Consider the following 12,570-nt stretch of genomic DNA (forward strand, 5'->3'; position numbering starts at 1 on the left):
ATTACAGCTTTAAAAGGGGGTGAGGGCATTCATCGAAGAATAAAGCCTTCTCTCTCTCTCTCTCTCTCACACGCACACACACAAGGCAATCCTATTTATCTGACCTATTCAAATTGCCACAGCAGGACTATTGTTAACCCTAAAAAATTCTCCTTTAAAATATTTAAACTTCATTTTAAAATTAAAACTGAAAGCAAGATACTCAGCTGCCAACTACTGTGTAGTATAAAACTATTAAAGCCTGCACTGACCTACTTCATATTATCATCATGACGATATGGATGTATGCCAAGAAAATAATGAAATTACTATATAACCAACTTTAATTTTGTATTCAAAAATTGTCACTATTTTTAAACGTGTAAATATTGTACTGCAATGTCAGTTGTTTTATGATACTTTTGAAGTTGCAATATAAAAAAAGTAAGGAGTTTTGATATTTCAGTAATCATATTCAATAATGAACATGCAAGGTCTCATTTTTAAAATCAGAGCTTTTTTAAACACCACATTTAATTCTATTTTTAAACTTCTATTAAAAGCAGTCTCTTAGACTAAACTCCAAATAATGCTTTCCATTTTTAAAATAGCACTACACTTTTTAAAACATGTCAGTTAATGAAGAGCCCTACAAAAATAATTCAAGTTCATGTTCAAAGAATATTTGCAATGGCTCTAACAGAGGACAGACTTAAGTCAGTGTATTTAATTATTAAAAGACTGCTACCAGTCTTTCAGAGTTTAATCTAATGTTGAAATATTGGAAATTCTCATACAAGAAAGTATAGGAAAAGCAAAGGATATTTCATCCATGGTTTCTAAAAAAAGACACACGAAATGGCAACACATTTATTTTAAATTAAACACATCCTTTTAAATTAGAAAATCACTTTGCAGTGTAAACTACCACCTTAAAATATCTCATACTGAAGAAACCCTTTCTTCACAATCAATGCAAAGATTAAGATCCCTGGAAGAGAATTTTAAGCTCAGAATAAAGAAGGCAAAAACATCCAGAAACAGCAGCTAAACCAAGTGAAAGGAAGAGACACATTAGGTTTTGTGCTGCATATTAATATTCTTACGCACAATGTCTGTTCGGTGAAAATTCACAATACACTTCTTCCTCCCAGTATGACTGCAAAAAGGAGTAAACACATTTTGCATTCCTCAGTCCAAAATTCATGCTACCATCATGCACCATGACTTAATTTCGACCCGTATTCCTCTAACACATAAGTGAAAAACATAAATGACTTGTTTATCTGCACTCGAAATTGAGGAGGGGGTAAAAGCATTTTTTGGCTCCGGAGCCCAGGGGCTGATGCAAAGTCCCCACACCTCCAGAGGTCCTATGAATATGCACCCGACTTTGTGGAGACCCCCATTCAATGAATGCATCAGCCTCCTCCTCGGCTCCCTTGCCCGCCGCCCCCCACCCGCTTTGCAGCAGAAATGTGCCTGGGCTTTTTTACCCCAGCGATGGAGGATCCTCTTACCAGATGGAGTTCTTGATCCTGTGTTGCAGCGCGCTGGCCTCTGTCCCTGGCAGCCCGGGCACAAGGGCTGGCAAAGCCACCCCCGAGTTGGGGGCGCTGGGGGGAGGCTGCTGATGGGCATCAGGCTGCTGTGGTGGCGGCTGTTGTTGTTCCTCTGCCATCGCTGCTGGAGGGGGGGGAGGGAGGGAGGGAAGATGGGGGCGCGGGGAAGGGTGAGGGAAGAGACGGGGAGGGGAGGACGAAGGGGGAGAGGAGGAGGGGGGAGGGGAAGAGGAGGAGGAGGACGAGGACGAGGAGGAGGAGGAAGGAAGCTGGATAAGCTAGGCCTTTACCCCAGGGCTCGAGTGAGTCGCTTTCGCCTGCCGCCTGGGGGACATCACCGGGGAGACCGAGCGGCTCCTTACGGCCGGGGCGCTTCACCGCGGGAGAGGCATGGCGGCGCCCCTCAGCCCCCCGCCGCCGCCGCCGCCGCCTCCTCCCGTCAGCGGCCGGGGCTTGGGGGGGGTGAGGAGGGGGCGTCTGAACACGAGGTGGGGGGGCAGGGCTCCCCCAAATCCAAAGAGAACGGTTGCTCAGGGACCTGGCGGCCTGGCCTTCCTTTCTTGCCCCCGGGGCTTTCTACTCCGGGGGCCCCGCGCTGCTGCAGCCCCAGGCTCGGCTCCACGCCACTCCCCACGCCGCCGCCGCCGCCGCGGCCACCGCTGCCCTGCCAGCCCCGGAGGCAGCCCAGTGCGCGCAGCCGCACTGCGGCCCGGCGCAGACGGCAAAACACCTACCGCTCGGCCGCGGGGGGGGCGTGGACCAGGGTGTGCGGGATACGCGCGCGGGCGCGGGGGGCCGGGAGGGGGCCGCACGGGCGCGGAGGGCGGGCGCGGGCCAGCGGGGCCCGGAACGTGCGCCGCCGGGGCCGAGGAGGGGACTGGCCGAGCTGGTGGAGGAGAGCAGGAAAACGTGGGGGAGGTGCTGGCGAGAGAAAGAGAACTTGCGTGAGGAGGAGGAGGAGAAACCAAATTTAACATTTGGCGTGGAAATGGGATTTTTTTTTTTTTTTGCATCCTCCAAGCAAGTAAAGTGAAATCAATCAACATTATCCTCCCTCCCCTCGGCAAGTGAGGATTACTTTCTCCTTGGGTAAAGGAAGAGAACTGAAGCAGGTAAGAGCATAAGCTGACTTTTCAGAAGCCCCCAAAGAAGAACACCCGTTGGAATTAACCACCCTTTAGGTCATTCAGTCTTGAACGGAAATCGCAAGGCAGGAGCTGGGTTGAGTGCTCCTCGGTCGGGCATTCAAAGCCCTCCAAATCTGGCCCCACTTTAGCTATCCAATCATAGCCGCCTCCATCCCCGTGCAAGAACTCCCGGCTCCAATCAGTGAAGTCTCCATGCCATTCTCAATGCGCCGCAGACTCATTCTTCCTTCGTGCCTTTGCTCGTGCTCTTCCTCTCACCTCCCTCCCCACCCCACCCCCTTTCCTGGATTGCCCTCCCTCCTCCTCTATACCGCTCTCCAGCCAACCCAGGCTCTCGGGCACAGCTCAAGTCGTGGCTTGTCAGGGTCCCTGGCAGTCAAGGCCCCTGCTTGCCTCGGAAAGAAACGCGTGTAGTTCTCACAACATGGAGGCTCAGGCTCCAGCCACAAGCTCCTTCCTTCGGAGCCAGTTGAACCCCTGGACGTACTCTCTGCCCCCTCCCACGCTACTCATCCTTAAGAGCTAGCTTTGCCCACCAAGAGTAAGACTCCCTGCCAGAAACATGCAAGTCCCCTTTAAGAGCAGAAGAATTGGCTTTTCTAGGTGGGGCTGATCAGGGAGGCCTAAACTGCCTGGGTGTAGAAGACTACAGCCAAGGCCTCTGGCACCAGATGGAACAGCTGCTCAGCTCACACTGACCTTTCTATGGGCCTGTGGGTGTTATGAGCTCTTCTGCTTTAACTTTTCTGACAGTTTCTATCAGGTTTCTACCTGTCAGATTCTCTGGCCACTTTCCTGCAGTGCTTGGACTTTGGGCAGTGAGTCCCTGCCACCTTTTAAACTCCTCCTGGGTGGGGAATCTGATTGGCTTGGGTTTCTTGGCCTTTGGAGTTCTAGGTTCCCTGCCTTGGCCTGGAACCTTTTTGCTTTTGCACCACTGTGCCCTCAGGCCTGACTCACAGAATCCACTCCCAGATTCACCCTGACTTCTTGCACGTGGTGGGAACAGGAGGACTAGGAGGGAGGAAGGACACCTGTGTGCAAGACAGCTCCTCCATGAGGATTCTAAGCCCCTTGGATTCCTTTGCACCCTGAAGCCCACTGCACTGACTCTGCCACACAAACGAGCCCCCTTTTCCATAACCTAGGGTCACTGTTAGCCATTTTTAGAAAATATTAGTTGTTTATGAATTCATTTTGCATATGGACCCTTGTGTTCTATGTAAAGACAGGCTTTTTTTCTGTACCAAATTGATAGACGTGGTGTGCACTAGACAGGAGCCTTGAAGAATGAAAATGGCTGATGTTGGCTGAGCACTTACACTGTGCAAGACCTAACACTTTCCATACATTGTCATCCCCAAATTGTATAATATATTACTAGTCTCCCTTTTTTACAGATGAACCAGAAGCTTAGCGAGGTTAACATTCTTAAAGTGACCCAAATAATAAATGAGGGAGCCAGGATTTGAATCCTGAAGTCTAATGCCAGAGCTTACAAGCCTTGGTGAAAATGAAGTTATACTGAAAAACCTTGAATGCATATCTAAGCTGTATATCCATGGGGAAGATGGAGGGAGTAAAAAGGCATTGGGGAACGTTGCAAAGTCCCCCAGGTTCTAATTTTTTTACCTTGCCAAGAGAGAATGATGGCTCCACGTTGCCACACCCTGGGAGGGGGAGACCCTAAGGAGTAGGAGGTTCGTCCAAGAAGGGTAATGTATCTGAGACTGCCAAACGCCTTAAGAAAAGGAAGCTGAGAACCAAGACGTTTCTTTTAAAATTTACTACCGGGTGTCACACAGGCTGACTTCCCGAGTGCAATTTTTCAGTGTTTTATAGGTTCCATAAAAGAGCATGTCATGCCAGCAGCCACTAGAGGGCACAGCAGAGCCGCAACCCTGAACTGCCCTCTAGCGGCGGTGCTGACGAGAGGGCATTGTTGAGCTTGTGGGCCCTCAAGGGCCCACGGGGGATGGACATCTGGGACTCTCAGATTCAACCAGCAATGAGAGGGGTCGCAGATAATGTCAGACTTAAGAGATCTTATTGCCAGAATGGACATCCTTGCAGGGAGGCTTTAAAGAGTCAGCCCCCACTGCTCACTTAAAATCTGGGAGTAGAGTGTGTGTTTTGTTACCGTCATCCGAGCGGGCGGTGAGTAGAGTTATACCAGTAGAAACCTAAAAGAAATCTGTCGAAGTTATTCAAAATCTTGGGTGGGGACTCAAGCCAAACCCAGATACCTTGAGTAAAGGTGGCAGTGTAGCCATGGTGCTTCTGAAATTGTGTTTGCCCCCCTCTGGTTATGAAACTCTGTACTAAGGTCCCTCAGGGACCCAGAATCAATGTGGCTGATTTCCTCAGACCTTCAGTTTGACTCGGTGAGAAGTAGCGGAAAACATTATAGTGAACATGAACTTTCAAGAGAATACACTAAATTTTGAGCTTCTGTTTCTCAACCCTGAGGAGTATAAGTCTGTCCTCCCTGGGAAAGTGTACTCCTGTGGAAAATTTTGAGAAACACTGATGTAGTGGGGAAGAAAGACTCCAGTCTGGGAGTCAGAAAACCTGGGAATTCAAACCCTCTGTTTTCACCTCTATAAAAATGAAAATCATGACCTACCTCACGGGGTTATTATGAGAAACACATAAGGTGATACGTAAACCTAAAAAGGGAAGTGCTATACACAGAGAAAGACAATCTATAAGGTGGGTCGTGAGCACCTCGAAGCCTTATTTTATCTTAGTGATCCCGGGACACAATTCCTTACTCCTGGGTGTTCATATTTGTTGAATTGAGTAGTTACCTAACCTTAATTTTCTTAGCCCAGTACATTATACCATCTTGCTCTCTTATGTCTAAACTTTGTCTCCTTTATGGAACTAAACTTTGTATACTGACCAGACTATAGTACATATGTTTATCATACATTTATTATACCCCATACATAAGAGTGTCAGGCATTGAAAATATAAATAAATAGATAGATAGATAGGTAAGACCTGGTCCTAACTTGAAGTAGTTTACATTCTGGGGAGCAGAGACACCTATTAATATATATTAGTTACACAAGATGATGAGTATAGTGGAGGGAGGGATTGGTCCTGCTCAAGGTAAAAGAGCTTTTGGAGAAGGCCTCTTGGCTATCGTTTGAATGGGGTCTCATCGGGTGAATAGAAGTTCAACAGGCAGTACACTGAGGGAAGATGGTTTCAGGTCAAGGAGCAGCATGAACACTGGTGTGAAGCCATGAAAGGGCACATGAGAGGAGTGCATAATGCAGAACCCAGTGTTAGGTCTGTGCTCAGATCCTTAATGGAGTGTATAGGGGAGGGAAAGGAGGGGAGGGAGACACAGCCCATTTTACTAAACGTTACTCTGTGTTATTAGTTACGATTGTTCTGACAAAATGAGGCCTCAAATAGGCTCATCGTTGGTTAATATTGGTTAAGTGCTTAAAGTGTACATTTAATTTCCACAAATTATGGTGGTTTACAGATGTGGAAAAGATCAGGTTCTACCCTCTTTTCCTTCCCCTCTTAAAAACGAAGGATTCCCTCATCCTCTTTTCCTTTATCATTACTTTCTCTGCCTTCTTCCATTGCAAACTTTTCCCTCTAGGAGCTGAAAGTAGAATATGTAATTACCTACATGTTATTATTTCAGGGAACAAGGAAGGAAGGTTTTCCATCTCCTAAAAAATCTTTCTCTGTATCAGAAAATGATGATTAATTTCTTTGGACTAAGCTCTTGTCTGTCAAAATGCATGTAGTACTAGGGGAGCTGATATGTTAAGTTCCAGTGCTGTAATGTAATTGAGTTTTCAGTCTTTTACTAGCATTAGAGGGAGGGAGGTGAAGGCAGTCAGGAGGAAGACAACAAAGAGGAAGCAAGATTACAGAAGAGGTTAGGTTGGAAGGTTCAAAACCAAGTGCATATTGGCAAATTTGGTTAAATTTTCTCCATGCCATACTTACTAATGTTAGTATGATGTGAAAATATGATTTCTCCTGTTAGAGCACAAATATTCTATTATGTCATCAAAACAATGGTTTGTTAAGGGGAAGTAGCCTAACTATTCAAATACGGGGTAAGGCAGCAAGGTGTTAACAACCCTGTCACTACCTGGCTATGTGACCCTATCTGTACCAGTCATTCTGTCAGGTCCCTTTACTTACTTCTGAGGATTATTGGGATAAAGTTCTCGTAATGTACTTGGCTCTTCAAGTGAAAGGTATTATGAAAATGAATGCGAGGTACTGCTTTGATTTCGTTTAGAAATTTTCCACTGTTGTTACAATACACATGTTTATGTTGTGACCTGCATTCTCTTTATATGAAAGAAGGTTCAAGTTAATATCATCTGTCTGAATTTTAAAAGAAATGTTTACTTTTACTTGGGGCCAGAAAGGTCCCAAGTAGAAATTTGATATCTTGGAAATTCAGGCCAGCAGCAGCTATGAACAGAAGCCGGTAAAGGAAAAGCATATTTACCTAACCCTAAAAGTGACAGTAAAAAGACACTAGAGCCAGTCCTACAATGAGGAGGTCAGCACTGGTGCGGTCTGAACTGGTAGAGCCTAATCAGTAATCCACAAACTCATCATTCCTCAGTTCAAGACACATTTAAGTCCCTCTTACATACTAATTATTATGCTGAAACCACAGAAAGATTTAAAAATAAGTAAGTGGTAAGGGACTTCCCTGGTGGTCCAGTGTGTAAGACTCTGTGCTCCCAATGCAGGGGCCCCGGGTTCGATCCCTGGTCGGGGAACTAGATCCCACATGCATGCCGCAACTACGAATCCGCATGCCACAACTAAGAAGTTCGCATGCCGCAACTAAAGAGCCCACATGCCTCGACAAAGATCCTGCGTGCCACAGCTAAGACCCGGCACAGCCAAAATAAATAAATAAATTAAAAAAAATAAATATTAAAAAAAATACGTGGTAAATACAGTATTGTTTAATCTTCAAGAAGTTCATAATCTAATTGGAACATAGACATATCAGCCCACACATATTTTTAAACATGAAGTGAAAATGCAGGGGACAAACAAAAAAATAAGTGTGTGACAGGATAATTTATTGAGCTATTAATTTGGTTTATGTTCTCTTATATTTTCCCTCCTCTCCATTCCAAACATGCTTCAAGGGAGTTGTGTGTTTCTAGGCAGAAAGAAGTTGACAGGAGCTCAATATTAGACCATTCCAGGGGGCACTACTCACATTGTAATTGAAGCCTCCTGGACCACAACTCCTTAGGATGCACTGTCAATGTTACCCCTGGAGTTGTGCCCAGCAATTTGCCTTCCAGGTTCCTTGCTCCTAGAGGGATTTTACTAGGGGGTTCAAGAGGTAGGGGCATCTGGTGAGGGAAAGGAGGAAAGAGAGAGAAGGAAGGAGGGGTTGTGCGTAGGTGGAACTGTTGCAAAAGAAAAAATTTCCCAAACTGGAAAAGAGTCAAAGTTCAGGGTTGCAGTAGTGGAGACACCAGCCCTCTTTCCTCGATCACCCCAGACCTCAGATAGATGCATGGTGCCCTATGGAGGCTGGATCGCCCTGCCACTCTTGGTCTATGAGCAGAGCTGTTGCTTGGCTTCTAGGGACCATGTATCCCTGAACAATGAAGTTGTCAAAGTCCATCTTCCCCCATTTTCTGGGCTCAACATAAATCTTCCAGACTCTAGTGCATTTCTAGGGAGGAACGGAGGGAAGTCCAGTAATAACTGGGATTGGATTTCCTTCTACTTCAGTGGAATTAAGGCTGGGATCATTTAAGTCTGAGGTGAATTTAATTTGATTTAAACACAATAAAGAATCGTGACATTTCTTGCACGCCCAAATTTGTACTTACAGCTTTAAACCTAGCTAGTGGTGGATACTATATATGAAGCAGTGTTAAGCGAGATGTGTAAGATTAAGCATCACAGTGAATGGCACAGCTAACAACTGCTGAGGGAGTTAAGAGAAGGCAAAGAGCAAATGGAGTTAAAGTAAAAGGAGGTGGCTTCACGGAGGGCTTCGGACAGAGTTGGAGTGTAAGGAAAGGGAAGAAGTTTATGAAAGTGGGAGAAAGAACGGCAGCAAGCCAGAAGGGAAAAGCAGTGTGAACAGAAGCAGGAAAATCAGCATGACTAAAGAGACAAACAGGAGACTGGCCTAACAGGAGTGAATAGCTGATGATAAAGGTTGCGCTGGGTACCAAATTCCAAATCTCTGCTTCTGTCCTCGCTGTATAAGGCAGGGTTGTATCAGAGAACAACCAGTAGAATATATTATAAATTTCTTGTAATGTTCATTATGATCACATATTTATCACAATATTTATTGTAATTATTCTATTATATAATTTAAAGGAACTGGCTTGCCTGATTGTGCCGGTTAATAGGTCCGAACTCTGTAAGACAGGCCAGCAGGCTGACAGGCCAGAAACTCTTGGGCAGGAACAGGCACTGCAGTTTACAGGTGGCATTTCTTCTTCCTTAGGAAAAATCTTAGTTTTGCTCTTAAGGCCTTTCACTTGATTAGATGGAGCCCACCCAGAATATCAAGGATAACCTCCTTTACTTAAAGTCAAATGATTGTAGATGTTAACCACATCTAACAGAATTCCTTCACAGCAACACCTAGGTTAGCATTTAATTGAATAACTGGTACATTAGCCTAGTCAAGTTGACACATAAAACTAACAATCACATTCACTACACTCTATGTCATCCCTCATGTATTTGAGAAGAGGAGGAAGTCTTCGGACTTTCTTCTTAGGAACCTCAGGAAAGAGCCTTTCCTATGAAGGAGGCCAACTTGTGTCCTTTCCTTGGGTATATTTATTTTCTTTGCTCTTTTTTGTATATAAATATACATACTCCCAGGAACTTCCTGTTTTTCTTCATCCTTCCCTCCCGCCCCCCATTACCTGAAGTTGTACCAAGTAAGAATTGTGGTTTGATGTTAGTATGGGTTTTTTTTCTAATCTTTTGTTTTTTGTTTTTCCTATTTATAGTGCCTCTAATGTACCTATTAGCATCATTCTCCTGAGTTGGCCAAGCCCTCAGGTTTCTGCCTTCTGTAGCTACCTTCTAAAGGGCTCAGCTGATGTAAGCCTCCATCCTTTTCACCTGTAACCCTGGGTCTGTGGTTGGAACAGGGCTCAGCATCCAACATAAGGGTAACCAATCCCCTGGCTGGACAGTGACCTGTGAGCTGGCTAAATATAAGGTCTTTGCTCAAGGAAGAGGTTAGTAATTAATTAACAAATTGATTCCTTTCTTGGAGAATATGAATATGATAAAGAGAGACAGGCAGTTGGCGGTAAAAAAAAAAATAAAGTAGCTAAGAGACACAAGAGAGGCAGACTTCAGAAACCATTAGGCAGCAGCAACCAGTCGAGGGAATAAGTAAGAGGCAACTGTGAGAAGACAAGCAGAAAAGGCTTTCAGAAGATAAGATAGTTGCTTAGTAATGGTAGGAGCAATAGGCCCAGAGGTGGATAGAAACTGAGGAGGTTTTTTGATGGAGCTCCAGAGTAAGAGGGCACAAATGAGGAAGAGCAGATTATTGGCCAGGCCTTGGGGAAATCCAGAATAACTGACCAGAAACCCAGGAGCAGACTTATAAGTGACTTCATACAGACTTGAAGAGAGCTAGGGAACTAAAAGTCCATTTAGGTTCCAATGCAATTCTAGCAAGTGGTTTATTTCCTCAGATCCCCAGGAGAAGGTTTCCATTGCTACCTTACTTTAGGGTGGGTCTCTCTCTTCCAAAAGATTCTTACACATGCGGTTATGGTCCTGACCATCTGAAGGGCTCAATTAAATGTCAAGAATTGCGTCCTCTTGAAAGTCTTACCTTATCCATTCCTCATCTCACCCGCACCCAGGTTGAGTTAGCTGTCCCTTTTCTGTGGTCCTTTAGGACCTCACACAGCCTTATGTCACAGACACTATCTCATTGTACGGTAATTGTAGGTTTACTTGTCAATTTCTTGTACCTACCCTCCCCACCGTTGGCTCCAAGTACTGTGAACTGTATGTGGTTAGGATGTATGTTTTTATTCTTTTCTGTATCTCCTACATATAGTACAGTCCCTACCATAAAGTAGCCAAATAATAAATGTTTGTTGAATTGAATTATTGAATTAGAGAGAGCTCCTTTTGTTTAGGCCAAGAAAAAAAAAAAGGCAGAATGCAGGAAAAAGCAGAATGGGCTAATAAGAAAACTCAATAGCTTGTCCGTAATAATAGTGCAGGTACTAAGAACTTAGTTAATTCATACTTAAAGTTCATGTCTCTGTGACTATACAAAAATTTCCCAAGCAGCCAAATTTTGTCTGTTCAGCTAGACATCTGGTGCTATGATTCTCCAGTTTTAAAGGTACTTTGGCCAGCCCTCTTCCTTTTAAGGAGAAGAGTCAGCTATGTTCTCCCTTCAGCCTCCAGTTTCTCATCTGAATTCAGATCCACACTCTTGGACAGGCCAGGCTTGAGGCTCACTCTCAGGGACATCCCCTGGGCTTCGGAGCTGAGAGTCCAGGACCCAAATCCCAGCCATACCCCTTGCCACTTTTGTAGTCCCAGACAAGTCCCTCACAACTCTCTGAGCCTCGGTTTCGAAGTGGTAGAATTGGGGAAATAGGACTCCCTTACATAGTTATGCTGAATGTTTGATGAAAAATATTTGTGAAAATACCTAGCACAATGTTTTATACTTAGTAAGAGCCAAATAAATGTGAATTTCCTGTATATGTTATTCCTGAGGAGGTAGAGAAGGGAAGGGAAGACATAGGATGATGGTGGAGGACAAGGACCTTGACAGTGACTGGGGCCCTGAAAATCAAAAGGGCCAGCAGCCGAGGGACCGTGTGCCACCACTTGAAAATCTGATAAAGCACAGTTCTTAGTCATCCAAAGCCACACTGCACCTGAGGCAGCTGCCACAGGAGATTTTTTGATCAGAGTGTGGAAGGACATTCAAACCCTGCCAGGTTGAAATTGGGGCACAGTTGATAGTGAGATAGGCATCATTAATGGCAAGGGAAAAAGTTTTTGCCTACACCAAGCAGAGAAAATTTTGAGATTCATCTAATGCTGTCTCAGAGAGCTCTGAGAATGTACAGAGGCAACCCCTGCAAATAAACCCAACACTGGAAATGGAGAAAGAAGGGACGGTGTTAATAATCAATTGAGGAATCTCAGAGTTTTCATAGGAATATCACATCCATATGTATCCCTTCTGAGGTCCCGAAAGAAAGCCCAATGAGACCAGCTACTCTTCCCAGGGACTTAAGAGCCCAGACAATGTGTGTGTGTGTGTGATTGAGGGAGAGGGGCGTCAGGGTTTATGTTTTCCAGCTGCTCTAGATAGAGCAGGATTAAAAACTGTTAAAGTTAGCTCATAAACAGGCTCACTGAACAGGCTGCTTGGCAGGCAGGGATTGAGGTATGGCAGGATGGGGGTAGCATTCCAAAACAGGATGAGCTTGTGAGTCAGATTTTTCTGACTGAAAATGTCACAGATGTCACCGATTGCTGCCTAATGTGTCATTTGTTATCGGGCAGAAAATGTGGCTAAATGATTACAGCTCTGCAGCAACCGGTGTCTCCCACCCCCATGAAGGAACACTTTTTTTTTTTTTTTTTAAGTAAATTCTTTTTCTTTTTTAAAAATTAATTAATTACTTAATTTTTGGCTATGTTGGGTCTTCGTTTCTGTGCGAGGGCTTTCTCTAGTTGCGGCAGGCGGGGGCCACTCTTCATCGCGGTGCGCGGGCCTCTCACTATCGCGGCCTCTCTTGTTGCGGAGCACAGGCTCCAGACGCACAGGCTCAGTAGTTGTGGCTCACGGGCCCAGTTGCTCCGCGGCATGTGGGATCTTC

The 12,570-nt window shown here is 45.1% G+C and overlaps 2 protein-coding genes across 13 annotated transcripts in view; one reads left to right on the forward strand and one right to left on the reverse strand.

Annotated features, from left to right (window-relative positions):
• RFX7 (regulatory factor X7) overlaps positions 1–2,405 on the reverse strand; it is a 151,993-nt gene extending 149,588 nt beyond the window's left edge. The window contains exons 1-2 of one of the 5 annotated variants that reach the window (XM_082387999.1): positions 2,276–2,405; positions 1,500–1,662 (exon numbers count right to left, since the gene is read on the reverse strand). In XM_082387999.1, coding sequence (XP_082244125.1) covers positions 1,500–1,660 — 161 coding nt within the window. In that variant the 5' untranslated portion in view covers positions 1,661–1,662; positions 2,276–2,405. Of the gene's footprint in view, positions 1–1,089; positions 1,139–1,499; positions 1,666–1,831; positions 2,250–2,275 lie in introns of those variants that run through there. The other 4 variants (XM_082388000.1, XM_082387997.1, XM_082387998.1 and 1 more) reach the window with 4 other exon arrangements.
• The window catches only part of TEX9 (testis expressed 9), a 224,665-nt gene continuing 213,771 nt past the window's right edge, over positions 1,677–12,570 (forward strand). For 3 of the 8 annotated variants that reach the window (XM_082388151.1, XM_082388156.1, XM_082388154.1), the window contains exon 1: positions 2,573–2,653. The gene's annotated coding sequence lies outside the window, so the exon portion shown is untranslated. Of the gene's footprint in view, positions 1,844–2,544; positions 2,654–12,570 lie in introns of those variants that run through there. The other 5 variants (XM_082388153.1, XM_082388158.1, XM_082388152.1 and 2 more) reach the window with 3 other exon arrangements.

Source organism: Balaenoptera borealis (genome assembly GCF_965194805.1).
Source record: "Balaenoptera borealis genome assembly, chromosome: 3".
Classification (NCBI taxonomy): domain Eukaryota; kingdom Metazoa; phylum Chordata; class Mammalia; order Artiodactyla; family Balaenopteridae; genus Balaenoptera; species Balaenoptera borealis.